The sequence below is a fragment of the Colletotrichum chrysophilum genome (genome assembly GCF_026319265.1).
Source record: "Colletotrichum chrysophilum strain AFK26 chromosome Unknown scaffold_4, whole genome shotgun sequence".
Taxonomy (NCBI): Eukaryota; Fungi; Ascomycota; class Sordariomycetes; order Glomerellales; family Glomerellaceae; genus Colletotrichum; species Colletotrichum chrysophilum.
In genome coordinates, this window is record NW_026517291.1 from 32,407 (window position 1) to 51,265 (window position 18,859).

The 18,859-nt window shown below is 54.1% G+C and overlaps 4 protein-coding genes across 4 annotated transcripts; 1 reads left to right on the forward strand and 3 right to left on the reverse strand.

Moving 5' to 3' along the window:
• Positions 1 to 3,101: 3,101 nt before the first annotated feature.
• On the reverse strand, positions 3,102 to 4,973 carry COL26b_000909 (uncharacterized protein; the record flags this gene model as incomplete). The annotated part of the gene is made up of 2 exons (XM_053173872.1): positions 3,102 to 4,864; positions 4,922 to 4,973. The coding sequence occupies 2 exons, from the start codon at positions 4,971 to 4,973 to the stop codon at positions 3,102 to 3,104; spliced, it is 1,815 nt and encodes a 604-aa protein (XP_053041989.1).
• Positions 4,974 to 7,203: 2,230 nt separating this feature from the next.
• COL26b_000910 (uncharacterized protein) lies at positions 7,204 to 8,328 on the forward strand (the record flags this gene model as incomplete). The annotated part of the gene is made up of 1 exon (XM_053173873.1): positions 7,204 to 8,328. The coding sequence occupies one exon, from the start codon at positions 7,204 to 7,206 to the stop codon at positions 8,326 to 8,328; it is 1,125 nt and encodes a 374-aa protein (XP_053041990.1).
• A 3,576-nt stretch (positions 8,329 to 11,904) lies between these two features.
• COL26b_000911 (uncharacterized protein) lies at positions 11,905 to 12,178 on the reverse strand (the record flags this gene model as incomplete). The annotated part of the gene is made up of 2 exons (XM_053173874.1): positions 11,905 to 12,060; positions 12,122 to 12,178. The coding sequence occupies 2 exons, from the start codon at positions 12,176 to 12,178 to the stop codon at positions 11,905 to 11,907; spliced, it is 213 nt and encodes a 70-aa protein (XP_053041991.1).
• Positions 12,179 to 14,531: 2,353 nt separating this feature from the next.
• COL26b_000912 (uncharacterized protein) lies at positions 14,532 to 15,380 on the reverse strand (the record flags this gene model as incomplete). Its single annotated transcript, XM_053173875.1, has 3 exons — positions 14,532 to 14,713; positions 14,770 to 15,072; positions 15,131 to 15,380. The coding sequence occupies 3 exons, from the start codon at positions 15,378 to 15,380 to the stop codon at positions 14,532 to 14,534; spliced, it is 735 nt and encodes a 244-aa protein (XP_053041992.1).
• Positions 15,381 to 18,859: the final 3,479 nt, after the last annotated feature.

Genomic DNA, 18,859 nt, shown 5'->3' on the forward strand with positions numbered 1-18,859 from the left:
GTATGCAGCGACTTGCAGGCCGGGCCTTTGGCGGTGTCGTGGATCGGTCGGGGTCGGAGGTGGTGATGGGGATTGCGGTGGTTGTGGTGATGTCGGCAGCGGTGGTTGTGGAGGAGAAGGCGGAGTCGGGAGGCGGGCGAAGGACGGAGATGGAGATGGAGACGGGGGAGGGGGCGCAGCAGAGGCGACGACGGTTGCACCCTCGACGTCAACATGCAACGAGGGGATTCGCAGAGCAGCGCCTTCGTGGCTCGCAGCAGTAGGATTGCGTAGCCGTGTAGGCTGTGGCCGTGGGCGCGGGGAGGCGAAAGGGGAGGAGCGCGGCGAGACGAGCGGACAGTGATGAGTGAGCGCGAGCCAGGCTTACGGAGGAGCTCAGCAGTGGTCTGGGGCGCACAACAGCAGCAATCAGCAGCAGCTGTCTGGTGCGGTGCGGTGCGGTGCGTTGCGGTGCTCGACAGCGAACAAGCGGCTCGACCGGGTCCACGAGGTCTCGGTATGTCGGGACGAATCGTCAGGGACCTGTGCTCGCTCGTTTGCGCGATGGGACTGTCCGCGTGCTGTCCGACTGGTGGGCGACTGCTAGAGCTTGGGAGGGGAATTGATTTGATGATGGAATGCCAGGCTGGGATCTTTGAGAGATGCTGGCAGCGGATTTCTTGGTTGCATATGCCAAGAGCGAAGAGGGAGCCTTGCCAAGAAAGCTTCGCTTTTTCTGGAAATCTCGAGGGTTCACAGTCTCAGATTGCCCGTGGGTGCCGGGGATCAGGAGAAGAACAAGCCTGAGGCACGGGAACGGGGGGCGGATGGACAATGGGCAATTTAGGACGAAGAGGGGGGTGTCAGGGCCAGGGCCAGGGCCACGTAGTGTGTTGTACGTATTGCTCTACGGATGGTGCGCCGGATGTATATTGCTCGACGTTTGGTTGTTGCGCGGGCCTCTTTGTTAGCAACTCGCAGTCTCATACCCAAGGTGCGCGCCTGACAACTACTTGTATGGTACGGATGGGTAAGGTAGATATTAGAATGAAAAAGGGCCGTCAGGCAGGTATCAGTTGTATCAGTCCATCCACCCAGCCAACCGACCAATGCCCAAGGGGCTGCTCCTGCTACCGTGGATGAGGAGGGGGCGGGGAGCATATCCGTACAGACGCTAGGTAGGCAAGTGGATGGCTGGACGGATAGACGGACGGACTATTGGACCCAGACCTCTGCTCTGGGGAGACTGGACGCCGAACGAGAATGAGATTGACGGCCTGCTACGGGTGACGAGACGAGGTGACGAGGCCGAGGAACCGCGCAGGAAGTGTGAGGCGCCTGTGTCAGCGACAATGTGCAATGTGACAGTGGAGGCCCGGCTGGTATCGACCAACAACTTCGCAGTCGGTTGCACTAACACCGAAAGAGCCCCATTTTTGATGCGGAAGGACGGCACCAGGAGGGCGGGGGCCAGCCGACTGGCGATGTGTGTCTGAATGAAGCGTTGGTGTGTGTGGTTTGTGAAAGAACGGAAGAAAGCAGAAACACCACGACCGGCGCACCGTGGGAATACGTACCCCCGGATGGTTCAGCTCAGCCCCAATTGTAGGGACCAGTCCTTGTCTTCAGGTTGTCTTGCTCGCCTCGTCATTGGGGCTGCTAACGCCTGACTAAGGCACCTCACGGCCTCAGGGCGACGGGACGGCACTGGATTCGGGTCGTCGTCGGGTACCTCGACATACCCTCCCGGGACAGGGAAACACTTCCATTTGAACCCAAGACATGCCACTCCCGCTGTTGGGGCCTGTCCGGAGCCTTGCCGTCTGAGCTGCCCTTGTGCGAAGTGCCCTGTGCCCGGCCTGTTGCATCCAATCCGATCCAGTCCAGTCCAGCTTGCCAGCGCCGTGTGCTTACAAAACATGTGCTTCTGGAGCCTGCCCGGTGTTGCATTCCATGCCGACGTCCGTCTATCCAACGGGATAACCACACACAATCGAGACAACAAGTAACCAATCAACCATTCAATAGTACGATCAACTTGGGCAGAGTGCGTTGCTAGTTGCTTCCTCTTTGAGGCAACTCTGAACATGAAGCAGGCATTTCGGACTCAATTCTGGCCAGTAACATCGAGACTTAAAAATAGGAGTGGGTACCTCGCTCGATGCTCCGTCCAGTGTGCAGTACCTTTTTTGCCTGGCAAGTTACACAGTCCATCCGGCCGCTTCAGACAGAATTAAAATGCCTCTCCATCCGCGTTGTCATACTGGACCGTGTGCGTCTCTTCTTCAACGGGAAATGCAAGTTGGGAAAAGATGCTAAGTATGCAACAGTCAGAACATGGAGGCAAGGGAAAGGGCAAGGTCGTTTGAGCAACGCCCTGCGTGGGTACCCCCGTTGACCTTAACGGCGGTAAGGTGTGCCAAGCCAAGACCGCAGGCAAGATAAGGTAGTGATGAGGGAAGGGAGATGCACATTGTGAAAGTCTTGTCTTGTTACACTGTCGTGGCGGCAGCGGATCGCACCCGATCTGGTTGCAACTGTGAACCTGGAGCCTGTCTCCAACTTGACTTTGTGTGCCTGCCGCAGGCCTGCGGGAGAAACACCAGACAGTTCAATTCTCCGGCCCAAGAACATCAGGCATTCCATTCCACATGGGCTCATGGGCTGACCAAATCCCGAGCTGACGCCGGTGCGTCCGCCCGCAGCTCCTCCGTTTCGCCTCATCGTCTCACTGCACTTCACATCTGAGCGTCTGCTGCATTTTGCGACTCGGGCACCATTTGTCTGCTCTGCTCTCCACAAGCCTTGTTTCGTTTTAACCGTCTGGTATCATGCTATTAATGTCTCGTTCTAATGCCTTTCTCACACCATCTGCGTGCTGACACGCGAGCATCTACCATGCTGATGTCCGTCCTCCACACTTCTCTTCATCTTACATCACGCCCTTCAACCATCTATCCCGTTAATATTCAGACAATTGCTGACGTCTAATGCTACGCTGATCATGTCCATCGATCAGCGTTATATCCCCTAAACGCCACGTGCCATGCTTTTCCAGACCCTATTGCGATGCAGAAAAAAGTCTCCCAAAGAACTCCATGTGGTATGCCATAATACAAGAATTAATCCAACGCCTCGCCACTGAGAATTCGGGTCAAGATGGCTGCACCAACGCCCTCGGCGATGCTCTCCATCTCCTTCTCTCCAACGCAGCTAGCCACCCGCTTGTCTTCGCCGGTTGGCATCGCCGCTTTACGCCCTCTTTTGCTTGGCGTCTGGATTGCTACAAGGCCCCCTGTCTTTCCATCAACCTGGTTGATCAGGCCCAACGCCTCCAAACTTCCGATGACTTCGCGAAACTCTGAGCTTGACAGCGGGTGAAGGACAGAGTCTCGGGTGCAAAGAATTGTGTAAGTCTCACACAAGCTTTTGACTGTGGGGGCGAGTGACTGCGACTTAGTCGGAGTTGCCAAGCCGTTTGCCATCTTCGCCGATCTGTTACGCTTCTCCAGGGCGACCAATGAGCAGAGCGCGGCCTTCTGCTGAAGGTTTAGCGCCTTCAGTCTCTGGTTGGTGCCGTTGCTGAAAGCTGCTGCCGTCACCTTGTTCAGATGTCCAATAGCAGCTCGAGGTGCCGTCTCTGCTGTTAGGGCCTTCAAAGACGCCGCAGCAACGTGAGGTACGCTTCTGGAGCCGCCAGTTGCAGCCATGTTGGTGTTTTCGCCAAGAGGCTTCCGAGAAGGTGTCATCTGCAAAACCTTCTCTCTTGCTTCGTTTTCGTGTCGTTGTTTTGTCTCTGACTCGATCAAGTCAAGTGCGCGCCTGCAAATCTCGAAGGCTTTCCGCAGATCTCCCGTCTGAGCTGACACCTTTCTTGAGCAAAGCTCAATAGCTGCAGGGTGAATGAAAGGAGTCGTTGTTTGCTTGCTGTCTTTTGGGAGCAGCGACATTAAGCGCGTGGTGATGATGCTCTTGATCTGGGCCGCTGAGTAGGGGTGAAAAGGGAGCAGAGACGGCTTGAGGTTCTTCGACTTGAGGCGTGGCAGAAATCGGTCCGTGAGGTCGAGGGCGTTTGCGATGCCGATGAGAACGAGTCGGGATGGCTGCTGCAAGGACCATTCGAACAAGCGGTACAGGCTCTCCAGACCCATGGTCAAGATGTGGTCAATCTCGTCCAAGACAACGAGGTAGACAGGCGAATCCTTCTTCTTCGTCACAAAGATCTTTTGCAACGCCTCCATTGCCGATGCTTCTGAGAGGTCGCTGTCATGCCCCAAGAGGTCAAGCAGGGTGTTGTAGAGATCCTTGGATGACCGGATGCTCATGCAGTTGATCGTTGCTTGACGCACAGCTGTTGACTCGGTCAAGTGCTCTGTGACTTCCTTCACCATTGCACTCTTTCCGGTTCCAGGGGGTCCGCTGACGTAGAGGCATCCGCTGGGGTTCGTAGATGAGCATTGTTGAATAAACTGAGAGAGCTGCTCGCGCTCTTGCTCTCGTCCCACAAGCTGACCGGGATCAGCACCGCGGGCGAAGAGTTGTCGTGCAGAGTGGTAGACGGTTTGAAGAGAGCCGGGGGTGAGAGGAGATTGCGGCGTCATTCTCTGGAATAGCTTGCCGGCGGACTTGACAGCCATTCGAGGGGTTGAAGGGGAATTGGCGAAGACATCTCGGTGCCGGGGAGTCTGAGGCGTGACAGGGATCGCCTTAGCCAGAGTCTGGGAGCGGGAACGCTTGAGCTTCTTCGGAGAGGGTTCAGCATAAACATCGTCGACCTGTGAATCGCTTTCGGACGTGGCATTCGTGTCGGGGTCTGCGTTCTCGTCATTCTCTTGTGCGGCTCGAGTCTGTCTTCTAGTTCGCTTCGCAGGAAGCTGGACTTCATCTGGCAAGGCAGTTAGCAACAAAGTTTGGACCGTTGACAAGTTTCGGTCGAGCTTACCTTGGTCCTGAACGGTCCTAGTCCGCTTGCCGAGGAGTGAGGCGCGAGACATTGCGGTAATGTATTAAAGTAAAGTAAAGAGGCAATCGCAACTGACAATTCGCAAATTAAAGACAATTGGGGAAAGTTCGGTCGAAGCTTTGGCGAGCATACAGAAGGAGAAGTTGAGAGATTGGAAGGAGTGGATTTGCGGTTGCGAGTGGAACTGAAGAAATAGGGTGGTAGGCGCGGGCCACGACGATGGCCGGGAAACGCGCCTGCTCCTGGAGTCGCGTAAATTGAATTCGCGAGAAAACGCGCTCCTGAGCAGGTACAGATGGGTTGCTGTGGCTAGTGCGGCTGACCGCGGAACGTGGACCGTGCGTACGCGGGTGACGGGACTTGGACCCTCTTTCCACTGGCGGGTCTGTGCTCGGGTTCATCCGCTTACCTAAAGCACCCTGAGGCAACATTGAAAGGGGTCACAGTGCTGGGTCAGCTCCGCGTCTCGCCTTATCGTGCTGTGCCCCACTGTGCTTCCCCGCGAAGTATGCTGTGGCAAGCGACGAGACAGTAGCGGAGGTGCCCGGTACTACCAGCATGAATGGCGGGCAGGGCCGCCTTCCAACGATACTATCAAAACCACCTCTCCATCTTCGCCGTGTTTCCCAATTCTTTTCTGCAATGACACTCGTGGCAATATTCTTTCATTTGTGTAGTTCATCTCGAGTGCACGGTCTTGGTCTACCGCTTTGTCTCACCTAATCCGGCGCATTTCTTATACACGGGGCAACCGGCGTTTTCGTTACTCTCAGCCACTTTCTGTGCTGTTCATCCCTCCGCGTTCAAGGAAATCCGCGACTGCATCGTTTGGAGAGCATCGTTCTACCGTTGTTCTCCTCTACTCAGTCATGGCTGATGTCGAGGCGAAAGGATACAACCCTCGTGTGGAGGGGTTTCGGGATAGAGAGTACCCCATGTTGAAAGGTAGTCTCCGCCAATGGTATTGAGTCCACACAACTCCAGTGTTGTTGACCACCCTCACAGACTCTATATATCTTGACCATGCAGGCACAACTCTCTACTCAAAGTCCCTCATGGATAGGTTCTCTGCCGACATGATGTCGAATCTATTCGGAAATCCACATTCAGCTTCGTCGCCTTCTCAGCACACGGCATCCAGAATTGAAGATGTCCGTTTACGACTCCTGAGATTCTTCAACGCCGACCCATCAGAGTTCGACCTGGTCTTCGTGGCAAACGCCACAGCTGGTATTAAACTTGTTGCTGATGCATTTCGCGCTTCACCGGACGGTTTCTTCTTCGCTTATCATGAGGCGTGCCATACCAGCATAGTCGGAGTCCGCGAGGAAGCACGCGATAGCGAGTGCGTCAATGACTCTCAAGTCCAAGAATGGATATCGGGGCAAGTCCCATCTCCTAAACTCAACCAAACTGAATCAGACGTACTCTTCGCATATACAGCCCAGTCTCACATGGACGGTTGTCGATACCCCCTAAGCTGGCCAGCACTTCTTAGACAGACGGCTGAACCACCCCGCAACCGTCTTTATTCTCTTCTGGATGCCGCCTCATTAGCTTCTACTTCCCCTCTGGATCTCAGTGACGCAACAACCGCACCAGATTTCACTGTTCTCAGTCTTTACAAGATATTTGGCTTCCCAGACCTTGGAGCCCTCATCATCAGAAAACAAGCAGAATCGGTGTTCGACAGTAGGCGTTATTTTGGCGGCGGCACCGTCGACATGGTCATCTGCGGCAGAGAACGGTGGCATTCGCCAAAGACCACATTTTTGCACGAGCGACTTGAAGACGGCACATTACCATTTCACAGTATTATTGCGCTTGATGCTGCGCTTGATGCACATGCTGACCTATTCGGAACTATGGCTTGTGTGGCATCGCACACGGCGTTTCTCAGGCGGCGTCTTCACCAGGGCCTAACAGCTCTCACCCACGGCAACGGAGCGCCGATCTGTACCGTCTACTCGCAACGTCCCACGGACGACGCGACATCTGACGGATCGGGCCCACTCGTCGCATTCAACCTCCGCAATTCGGCTGGTGCTTGGGTTAGCCTCCATGAGTTTGAAAAGTTGGCAACGCTGAAAAGCTTGCATGTTCGGACTGGGGGTGTCTGCAGTCCTGGAGGTGTAGCATCAGTACTTGGCTTGAAACCCTGGGAGATGCGGAGGAACTTTTCTGCTGGTTTTCGATGTGGAACAGACGAAGACATCGTTTCTGGAAAGCCGACAGGTATCATTCGCGCAAGCCTTGGCGCTATGAGCACCATATCCGATGTGGACTTCCTCGTTGGCTTCATCCACGAGTTCTATCGAGAAGATGCCATGCTCGTCGACGTGGAACCAGGTATCTCCATACCCGGCAAGAAGATCCAGGTACAGGACATTAATATTTACCCTATCAAGAGCTGCGGAGGCTATTCCGTACCTCGGGGCGATGCATGGGAGGTGAAGCCCGAGGGCTTAGCTTGGGACAGAGAATGGTGCCTCGTTCATCAAGGATCTGGACAAGTTCTCAGTCAGAAACGATATCCGAAGATGGCCTTGATAAAGCCCTCCCTTGACTTCAAGAGCGGAAACTTATGCGTCTCCTTCAGCGGCAAAAGGGCCTTTCACGCACCCGATGAGATTCGGATACCCCTTTCCGCAGATCCGACCCAGTTCGACTCAAAAGTTTCGTCTCGTGGAAGATCTTCCCGTGTTTGTGGCGACAACATCACGCCCCAGATCTACAATTCTGACGCCATCAACGGTTTCTTCACCGACGCTCTTGGTGTTCCTTGTGTATTAGCACGATTCCCAGCGGGTGGACAAGGTCCCGCTATGCGTCACGCCAAAGCAAAACCCCAGAAGCATCAACAAATCAGAACAACAGCGGCCAGAGTATGCCCAGGAGCCTTCCCAGAGTTGCCGTCTCCACCAGATTCGGACTCTGAGCAGCCATCAGGCAAAATTCTTCTCTCCAACGAAAGCCCCATTCTCCTTATCAACACCGCGAGTCTGCGCGCCCTGAATGATGAAATCGAGGCCGGCGGCGGGGAACCAGTACCGTCGGCGGCGTTTCGTGCCAATGTTGTCATTGGCCCAGCTTCGGATTCAAAGGATCTAGCATGGGCGGAGGACACCTGGACGACTCTGTCAATAGGAAAGAACGAGTTCAAGCTCATGGGTTCCTGCCGGCGATGCCAGATGGTTTGTGTGGACCAGGAGAGCGGTGAGAGGCATGAAGAACCATTCGTGACTCTGGCGAAGATTCGAAGATTTGACGGAAAAGTCTACTTCGGCACGCACATGGGTCATGACCCCGGCCCGGATACGTTGAGGCCAGCCACGTATCCCACCATTCGGGTTGGTGACACCGTTGAGGTTGATCGCAAGTCGTGATACCCTCTAGTTACATCATTCACGCGAGAGCATGATTAATAGCATAACAATAAGATGGCATGCAATAGCGTACCGAATATGACAAAACGTAGCCCTTCCGAACCGTGGCGTGAGCTATCATGAATTTGCTTCAATAGAGGAAAAGTGGTCTTCTTAAGTGATCATTGAGTTCAGCAGTTTCTGGCGCCATGCGCGTACTTACACAGTGCATTTATGAATCTGCGCGCGGTTTCCTCACCGCTGCGACCGTGCGCGTTATCGGAAGGACGCGACTTAGATAGCCAAGGCAATCAATTAAACCTTAGTCTGCCGCCTTACCATGTACGTAAGCAAGCCCACCTCGCACGTCTTCATATCCTAAACTCCACTCACGTCCCTCACCACCCACAGGCTTTCCTTTCTTCTTCTCCCACCCTTGGCCACACGACATGACCACCGTCACATTCAGGTTCGCCTTCGGACCCATTGTCCAGAACACCTCAGGCAATCAGGCACCGTTCTGCGATATGTCCTACACCACTTCGGCCCAATCTTCGGCCTGAAATAGCTCATTCCCCTCCGCCATGTTTCTCACCTTCCCCTCTTCTTCCATCTCCTTGTGATCCAGCAGTGACTCCGACGTGGTCGTTAACGTCATGCTTCCGCTCAACATGGTCTCTCGACACAATTCCCTCTCCTTTGGTTTACCTCTGGCTTCTACTAAGGACGAGATTTCAAAGACCCGTGGCCGCGCAAGGCCTCGAGGTGTCATCGAGGGCTACCCCTCTCCTACCAGCCATGCTGGACCGGCTCCCTGGGTGACTGAGACAGTCTCTGGGGACAAGATCATGCTGTACTTCCTGTAAAGCGGAATATCACGATGTTCTGCTAGACAGCGACCTCCCAGCCCAACCTCTACAAGGTATGTCAAACACATCCCTTGCAAACATGTTACGAAAAGCCGTCAGCTAACAATGTTTGGTCAGTTAGACCGCCGTAGTTGACTGTGGCGACAAGCCACAGCCGGAACGCCGCTTGGCGTCGAAGTCCAACGTGATCAGATAAGCCCTTCGTCACAAGATTCCCAGAAATAATTCAACAATGCTTGGGCGAAGCATCACAGAGGCTGTAGTCTCGTTTCAAAGAGCCTAGAATTGCCCAACACACTGGACTTGCCGCTTCGGCGAAGTTGACTCTTACCGGTGGGCTTGTCCTGGGCAGGACGTAAAAAGGCCCACGGCGTTGCAAGGAAGCTACAATGAGCGGCAAGATTCCCATTCAGCATCTTTGATGGGCATTACGGTTACGATTCTCGCTACGGAGTCACATGTGGTAGGCAAGCTGACTACCTGCCAAGTGACGATGCTAACAATCACAACAGTAACGATCTCTAGACTTGTGATGTCTCCAAGCCTGGGCAACCAAAACGAACGACTGCATCTCATTCATTCAGCAATTAGAGCCTCGGAAATTTTTCCTAATTCTGATGAACCGCGACAATAATGATTCATTTGTCTCCATCTTCGGCATTCTCGGGTCTTTCTTTTTGGCCGACTCCGGCGCTGGGTAGCACGTGCATTCTCGGCTTGCTGTGTGCTACTGAGGCATGTTAATTGATATCCAAGGACAGGATTCGGAAAAGCAAAACCAAAAACAGCTTCTCGGCTGTGTCTTTGGTCCTGGGCATGACTCGAAAAGGCTCAAATGGATTCTCCTGAGCATGAATTGAAAAGGCTCCAATGGATTGTCCTGGGCAGGACGTAAAACTGCCTTGGTCTGCCATGCCATGCCTTGCCATGCCATGCCGGATCAACTGGATGTTCGACGCGGGAGCCTTCTGAGTGCTCCTGTCACATCTCGTGGCTAGAAAGATGGATTGCCTTTCTAGCCTTGCCTCACGACTTTTGGGCGGGCATTTGCCGCCGTCCAACTGTCTCTTGTGCGGACGATTGGTTACCGACAATCCTCCGCTCTCGACATTTGGCCACGCTCGTTCTCCAACGATTGGCCACCATTGGCCCGCAGACTCATTTCATCATACCATTGATGGTTGCTCTGGCTTTGCCAAAGAAGAGCTTCGACCCTGCATTGGCCCCTTGATCAACGATCACAACAAGATCTGCACATGTGGATATCTCCTCATTTTCGGAGTCGAGGCGTGATATCTGCCATCTTCGTTGAGATCGGCATCATTGACTACTGATCTCTGATCATTACTGTGTGAAAACTACTGTGTTAACAAAACTGGGTAACTCTGCGTTCAACTTCCTGGAGACCGCATCGCGTCTTTTGACGTTGCGGAGCACATATTGACGCGGAAACCGCTGTAACTGCCGTGGTTGGCTGTTGAAAAGATCAAGTGACACAACCGCTGTCGTGGATTGACAGACGGGGGCAGGATCCAATCTAATGTTGGTCCTGTCCACGTGCCATCCAGGCGGGATCCTTTCTGAAGGAGACAAGCGCGATAGTAAGGGCCTTCTTTGCACAGTCTTAGCAAGGCTACTTTGCTCCGGAGCCAGCATCTCGGACTAGGCCGAGGAGGATCTGCCCCACGAACCACGCCATCACTCACTTTTTGGGTGCCGAATACGTGGGGCTAACGTTTGGAATGGAAGCCGAGGGGCTTCATGGGTTTGGGCTGGTCGCGTCTCTCACACACGGTCATGTTTGTGACCGTTTCAAAAAACCCTATGCTTGATCACAGTGTCGGGGTTTGGTACAGTGGGCAAAAAATCGATAAGGGGGACTGCAGGTGGGGGATTTCTGGGCAGGGAGAGATGCCTTATGATTCTCTATGCTTCAAGATAGTCCTGTACAGCCGCAATTCAAGCCTGACATTTGTCCCCAAACATGGCGTTCGCAACGTGAAGACTCTTTTACCTTTTGATCAAGAGCTATACTGGTGACTAGATGGCATCCATTCGAATTACCTGCAAACAGCCAATGCCTTAGTCCGCCATGCTGATGAGTTGTCTAAGTCTTGGGGCACGCTCGTTAACAATGGAAAGCATTTGAGCATTTGGTTGGCGTCCATATCGACTTGGTCAGAACTTACCCTCCCGCAGGGCGTCATGCTTCAGCTTACTACCTCATATGGTGTGTGATAATTACTGGAGAAGTGCAACAATTTGTACTTCTCATGATTCCCTGACGACATGTTCGACACAAACTTGATGTTATTCTCTCTCAACGCTACAACACCGTCCGAGACACGTTGGATATATTGGCGCGAACTTGGCTGAAGTCCTAGCGCAATGTCACATTTTCCTTTCGGTATGGGCACCATGGTGAGGGATAACGTTGTTCGCGGCATTTAAACACTTCTTTTCATGCTTCATTCGCTAACTCTGCTTGCAGCCTAGCAACACATAACGACAAGCAAAGATGGTGAATTTATGCAATGGTAAATAATCCATTATTGTACGTCTTGCTATGCTTAAACACAATCTCGTACGAACGCCGTTGTGCCAGTACACTCACAGTCTCGAAGGACCGGACCATAACGCCTCCATTATTCCTGTACTCAAATGACGGTCATTGATAACACTTATTTCGGGGGGCTCGGGCCACGAGTCCAGCTAGTCCAAGTCAGCCTCATGTTCTATGTAGTAGGTTGTGTATATCGTACTTCTGCCACATCTGGCCAATGAATCCAGGTGCCGGCTTAGAATCAGTCATTGACTGTCTGCGTGCTGCGGTGCCATCGTGACGCTTCTGTTCCACAAGGCCTTGGAAGAGAGTGCCAGAGCTCTGTGCGGGGTGCGAGTGTTAGCTACGTCATTTCGAGGACTCGGGATGAGGAGGCACGTACGCGTCTGCGGCCGGTGGTAGGGGAGACAGCGGCGTTGTTGGTCTTTCCGGAGTCCATGATGGAGGTATTGAAATTTGTGGTTGTTTTGCTTGTTGAGGTGTTCAGGTTGTGTAGATATGTTTCTGATATGCTCTGCCTGTATGAGGAACAGAGGAGCGGCAGCAAGAGGGTATATAAGCAACTGAGCTCTTCCTAAGCTCACCTAGCTTGACCTGCCAGAACAGAGTTCCCAGAGGTATCCCGTCTAGGGTATTCCAGACTCGTCTCCCTTCTCCACGGATGACTTCACCAATGAGGCCAGCGCCCACCCCTCTGACACAAGGGATGCGGGAAAGCTTGTCGATGCGCCGGTCAGGACGATGACGGCGTTTACTCGCTCGCTTCATCACCGGAGGTCTCTAATAGCGCCCGCCGCACTTCTTTAGTTCTAGGGGGATACGTATGTATACTTTTACGACGAATCCTAAAATCGGGTTGGTTACATCAAGCTACCCTGAATGTTTGTGTACGTAAAACACCCTTTCCCCTCTGCAAATCGTGCTCCCCGAAGGTGCTTATGCTGTCACTTTGTTGGAGCGGCCTCTGCCGTGTAAGCTCTGGCAGGTACCTCCTGCTGGTCCTCGCTTCTTCTCCTCTCGAGGTTTACCCCGCGCGGGAAGGCCATGCAAACCCAGGTTGGTGGTCTGATCACGTCCTGGGCCGAGATGGCCGGATAGCCAGTCAAACGCCGGCGATCTCAAGCAAAGGGGCCATGTTCCCAGTGTTTCTCCTCCTCTCTCTGTGCCAGACCAGAGAGCTGAAGGCAAGGGAGGGGGATCCCAGGCATGGATGGACAAGCAACATTAGAAAAACACACGAGCGGGCGAAACACTGGCAGCATTCTAGCCAAAACCCTCGCGAATCATGAGTTGGACACGTGATTGTTTTTTCGATTGGGGCGATGATTGGCACGTCCTGCAACATCAACAGGCACGACAGGCAGCTGTGACGAAGGGTTTGCGGGCAAAAAGTAAGCAGTAGACACATGCGTGGCAGGAGATTGGCCCAGGACGGGATGGGCAAATACTACGGTGTGTTGCGTATGTACGGATCATCCATCATTGGCGTTCTTGATACGCACGGCAAGGATCGTCCGCGGACGTGGGCAAAAGTGTGGGGAGACCATGCACCACCGCCGGAAGAGAGAAAGCGATAGGGGGGCGCAGCGCCGGCCGATAACGCGGGGACCTCGACCGGCGCGCCGCGGCGCCTGAACGCCGCCAACAGCCAGGCTGCATTAAGGGTCCCCTGTCCCCAGTAGACCCATACGGCGGTGTGCTTGGGATCGGGGGACTTCATCGTACGCTACGGCTGCAAAGAGGATGTCATTGTCGTATGCAGGGGTCGCTTCGATCGAAGCTTCCGGCATCCTCGACAGCGTCAGGAGGATGAACTGTCGATTGTCTGGTCTGATGGATGATGTAGACGGGCCCGCCGTGCCCGCTAAGCTAAACATCTCAGATAGACGCGGTGGCGGCAGGGCGGGTTTGCGATCGTCTCTTGGTCGTGTGTTCGCTGCAGTGTTTAATCTGGAGCCCCCTTGGTAAGTGGCTGGCTGGTTGGCTGCGTCGATCGGGAAAGGAGCATCACGTGATCCCAATGATGGAGCTCTAGAGATCGGGATCCACTCAGTCCGCCAACGTTCATCTTACCATCGTCATTCATTCCAAAGGCCGCCCATCACTGCCAAGATCAGACGCAGCCACAAAGATCGGCAAGAGACAGGTCTGGAACGTGAAGGACCATGAAATCTGGAAAGCTGAGTTTGAGAGATAATATCATCTCCCAGTTTCCCGGATCTGACCACCCTGGCCTGCGAGACTGTTTAGCTTCTGCCATTGCCAAAACCATCCATCAGCCGTAAACTTCCGTTCACATTCAGTTACAGGACAAAGGCAAGTGTTTTATAGCAAGGATTGACTGTTTATTGATTGTCTAGAGCTGAGTCTAGGGGGACAAGAAGAAGAGAAAGTTTTGGTTGTAAGAAATGATTAAAAAAGACAATTCCAGATTATAAGCGAGGCGAGAAGAGGGAGCCACTGGGACTCGCGCTATTGTGCCCGCAACAAAGTTGAAAGTCCCCAAGATGATGAATGATCCACACCGCTGAACGCTTCCAGGAATAAGTAATCTTCAGAAAGTCTTCGGAAACTTTTGATGTCAAATCAGAGCCGCGTTATCGGAAGGTTGGGGTATGATCGTGTAAGTCTGAGAAAGCGGAGCCCCCGACCCCAAAGGAATTGGGGAGAGAGGGATGCTTTATCAGCCAAGCCAAGAACTCTTCATGGGTTTCGTGTGCAAAAGTGCCGACGCTGTCGACTGCAAGATGGCCTGCCCGAATTGAGTTCCTAGCTGTGACGGAGCTCTCAGCTTAGAGGCCGATGCCACCGCCGAGGAGACCACCGCTGCTGCCGCCAGCGAGACCGCCAAGACCGCCGAGGAGGCCGAGGAGGCCGGTGACGACGCCGATGAGGTTGGGGATAGCGGCGAGCAGGTTCTGGAGCGGCAAAATGTTGGAGACGGCGCCGGTGGCGCCGGCGGCACCGCCGAGGTCTGATTGACATTGTTAAGGTTGGTTCAAACGAAGCTGGGAGAGGATATTGACTTACTACCAACGTTGGACAGGAGACCAGTAGGGTTGAGGACGGGTGTGAGGGCGCCCTGGAGGACACCGAGAGCGTTCTGAATAGAGCCGAGCTGTGTGGCGCTGAGTCCGCCGCCCAGAAGGCCGCCGGTGGGCAGGTTGGAGGTCAGGAGAGTGAGGTTGCCAAGTTGGTACTGAAGGCTGGTGGCCAGGGCCAAGATCTGTTCAGGAGTGAGGGTGGTGCCCGCAGGGATGGCGGAGACGGGGTTGCCGGTGACGCCAGTAATGGCGGTGACGGGAGCCAGGGCATTGCCGGGAACACCCGCGCCTGCGAATTATGTCAGTCTTGATGCTGAGGTTGATGTTAAGGGGGGCAAGCGCCTTACGAAGGGTGGCGATGGTGTTTTGGATGGTTTGGCTAAGAGTAGCAAAGGCAGCGAAGGCATCCGCAGCGTTGAGAATAGTGGTGATGACTGCGATGTTACCCAGGGTGCCAAGGCCAGCGGCGCCGGGGATATTGGTGAGCGCAGGGACCAGGTTGAGGGCACGGGGCTCGATCTCGCGCTTCTCGACAGCGACAGGGTTGGCGATGGCAGCAGCGCCGAAGAGAGCGAGGGTGACGACGGAGGCCTTCATTTTGATGGTTGGGAGGGGTTTGAAAAAGTGATTTGCTTGAAGCGTGAGAGAGAAGTGTTCCGAAGACTTGAGAGATGAGAGAAGAAGCGGCTGACTATCCTGTAGTTGAAGCTGTGTGTGATGATGAGAGAGCATATTCCGATCCAGACGGTGGAAGATGAGGCCTTTTATAATTCATCCAGCTCACGATTCTCCTCGTTGAAGCTCCCCTCATCCTATTGCCAACCTCACATGTCGTCGACTCTGGCTTTCCGTCTTCGTCGTCCTGTTCCTCGTCTCGCCCCCTCGACGCCAAGGTAGCGAAGAATTCTGAACGTGGCCTTCACGCACATCCAGCCGCACAGCGTGTAAGACTCGTGAAGCCTCAGACGCATTTCCGAATGAGGTACATCACAACACACACTGGCAACTCCACGCGAAGTCATCCTCACCCTCAACATCGGACCAAGTTGCCGGCCGGTGGACCCTCGCGACCCTGAAGCTAGGGCTAGGCTGTAGCCAAGAAGGTCTAGGGAGGGCGGGAGTCTCAACCCATGCGCCTTTGACAGCTCCTTCCGCGAAACTCGACCAATGGAAGTTTGGTGTTGATGGCCGCCCGCTGCCTCATCCGTCCGTCGTGTCTCTGATGGATAACTCAAAAGTGAGACACCATCTACGTGGTGGAGGGACGCAACATCTTGTCTCTTGGGAAGCTCATTGGCCGACCGCATCTCTGCGAACGGGAACAGGAATGGGAGTCACGGGGCTCATAATTTCCGCCCAGCCTCTACTCTCTGTGGGCAAGCGCGCACTTCCATATCCACCCGTACCCCTCACTGAGACAGGACCGAACATCTCGGCCGAAGCTGTCGTGACGTTTGCGGGGAGATATTTCGTGATCAGAGTCAACCCATTCCGACTCCACCGTTGCTCCCGCCGCCGATCACCGGTAGAATTGCATACCACAGCTTTTGAGTGATGTGATGTTGTGGTGTAATGCCTGCGGCATCCGGCATCGTCGACAAAGCTGCCAAAGATCACCCAAAGATGATCGTTCAAACCTGCTTTTCCTGGAGAGTGTTTCTTCCTGACAACGAGGCTTTTTTCTGTTGATACTCTTGCTAAGTTTCCCCTCTTCTCTCTTTTGGACTCTTGGCCGTAGCCTCTGCTTTCGTCCTGATGCCATCAAGAGAATTCTGACAGAGAAGGAAAATATTACGTATGAAGTGAGGAAAACAATAAGTCTATTTTGTCTCAGCCCGGCCAGCCTCAGAGCCTCCACTTACCTCCTTTCCCGTTCTCCCTAACGGGAGCTTGCATTCCCACCTTTACCCGTTTGAGCCGCCCAAGCATAAGCGGCTTGAGCTGAAGGGAAAACGTGACAACTGACAGCTTTCTGAGGGATCGCAAGTCTCGCCAAAACCTGTCGAATCACGATGCGTGCCCGGGTCATATGGACGTTCTCAAGAATTCTGCCTTGGCAACAGACGGCCGCGGGCCGGCGCTGTCGCACATATTTCCCTCCCGTCCGGCCAAGTTAACCGCGGGATATGTTGAGGAGGATTTCATCTCTCTAGCGGGATATGTCGCCATCGTAAAAAAAAAAACGCAAGACATTGTGCGCAACGTGACCGGAATGGGATCCTCTGAGGCTGAGAAACTTGGCCGCCTTGGGCAGTTTACAAGCAATGTGGATGTTCGTTTTTTTTGTGGGAGCCAAGGCAGCAGCAGTCTTTGTTAGCACCAGTCCAGATCTGGACTGCTTCTAAGCCCAGGGACGTGAACGAGGGATTCTGACTGCTGTTGGCGGCTGAATCAACATGTTCCGTTGCAAGCCGAGTGCGAACTTTTCCCGCCAAGATCTGGGAAATCCGAGATCAAGTTTCGCTTCCACAACACCAACTGATCCAGTTAGAGGCATCGTGAGAGGAATGGAATGGCATCTCCATGGCTTAGCCGCACGTCATGCCGAAGCGCCGCAGACAAAGGCGATCTCGTCACACAACTCATCGGTGATGGGGAGAGACACTTTTTGGCCCATACGTAGGTGGACTCAACAACTTCAGCCTGCCGCCGGTTCGCCAACAAGCGTCCGCCCCCGGACTCCAACGTCATTCCCGGTTCTGTCACCCCGAGTCAGAAGGGTTCTCAGATCCAAAAGACATGCCAAGAGGAGATTTCGCCCTTACTTCGAGGCCAGACTGCAAATGCTGCGTCAGGAAGGCTCGTCACGTTGCATCTTTTCCTTGGTCGAGGGCGTGAGCAATACCTCGAAGTTGAAAGTTGCTCCCGGGCGAAGGGCGTCAGCCGGCTGTTGTGTAAAACACTTGTCAGTCTTTCAGGTCAAACCGGACCCGTCCATGTCCGCACATCATCACGGCCGAGCCAGAAGTGCCAAGTAATGACTAGGGAAAGTCTGGGCCTCCACCCGTACAGGCGAAGACTGCCACATTTCGTGAAGGCTTTCGGGGCCGAGTCCAGGCCTCCAGAGAATTTCCACGGCTACGGGTCCGAGACTTCTCTGATAGGCCTTCCTTCGACGGGATTACGTGACGAGAAACAGAGACAGCGCGGTTCTCGTGGTAGCCACGTCCAAGAATGCCCAGTGTAAGCAGGATTTCTTCTGTCTTCTCCGTGGCGCCGCTGCACTTGGTCAGACCACTCTTGGCTCCGTCCCGCACAGCCTAGCCAACTCATCCAGTTACTGTGTGTCCAGCTATTACTTCTCGTGCCGTACCTCGCGCCCAGAGTGGCCAGACTGTTGATCCGAAATCCCTCGTGTCTCCGCTGCACGTGGGCCCCGTCTTTGATCGCTCCGCTGCTCGCGGTAGGCTCCCTTGACAAGACACTCTGCGCGCTATGCGACGGTCCGCCCCTTCGAGCGCGGAGGTGGGCGGGTCCGCCTCCTGAGAACGTCCTGTTCGCGGCAGGTGGGCAGCTTTCTCCAACCTCAAGTCGAATGTCTCGATGGGACCCCCAAAGAGACTGGCGAAGACAACCCTCTCGAACAAGCCTTCGCCATCATCCATCGTCATTCCGGGGCAAGGAAACTTCATTCCTTACTCGAGCCAAGCAACTTCGGTGATTGAGGGCGGCAAACATGAGCTGATCATTGGTACGTGAACGATGATGGAAGACACTCAAGTCCGAAGCAGAGGAGGAACCACCTCATCCTAAAGGATTTCCTAATCAGGCCGTCTTTCGGGACGGGTCGGTTGCCGAGCCCTGGGGTTTCGGCCGGAGGGATCTCCCTCCCGGAATTCGATGGCGTGCTTGTTTTTTTCGTCTTTCTTGTCAAAGTTGCGAGGTTTGACTTTGATGTTCTCGATGCGAGACAGGGGGGCATCCATCTCTTCGGAGATGAACACTACGTTACCTGCGTCGGATGCCTTTGTTCAGTCTTGTCAATGTCAACATTCCGGGCGCCAGACGATCTCCCTTGGGCATCATCACAAAAAAGATTGCAATAAGCCTTTGAATTTGCGACATCATGATCGTAC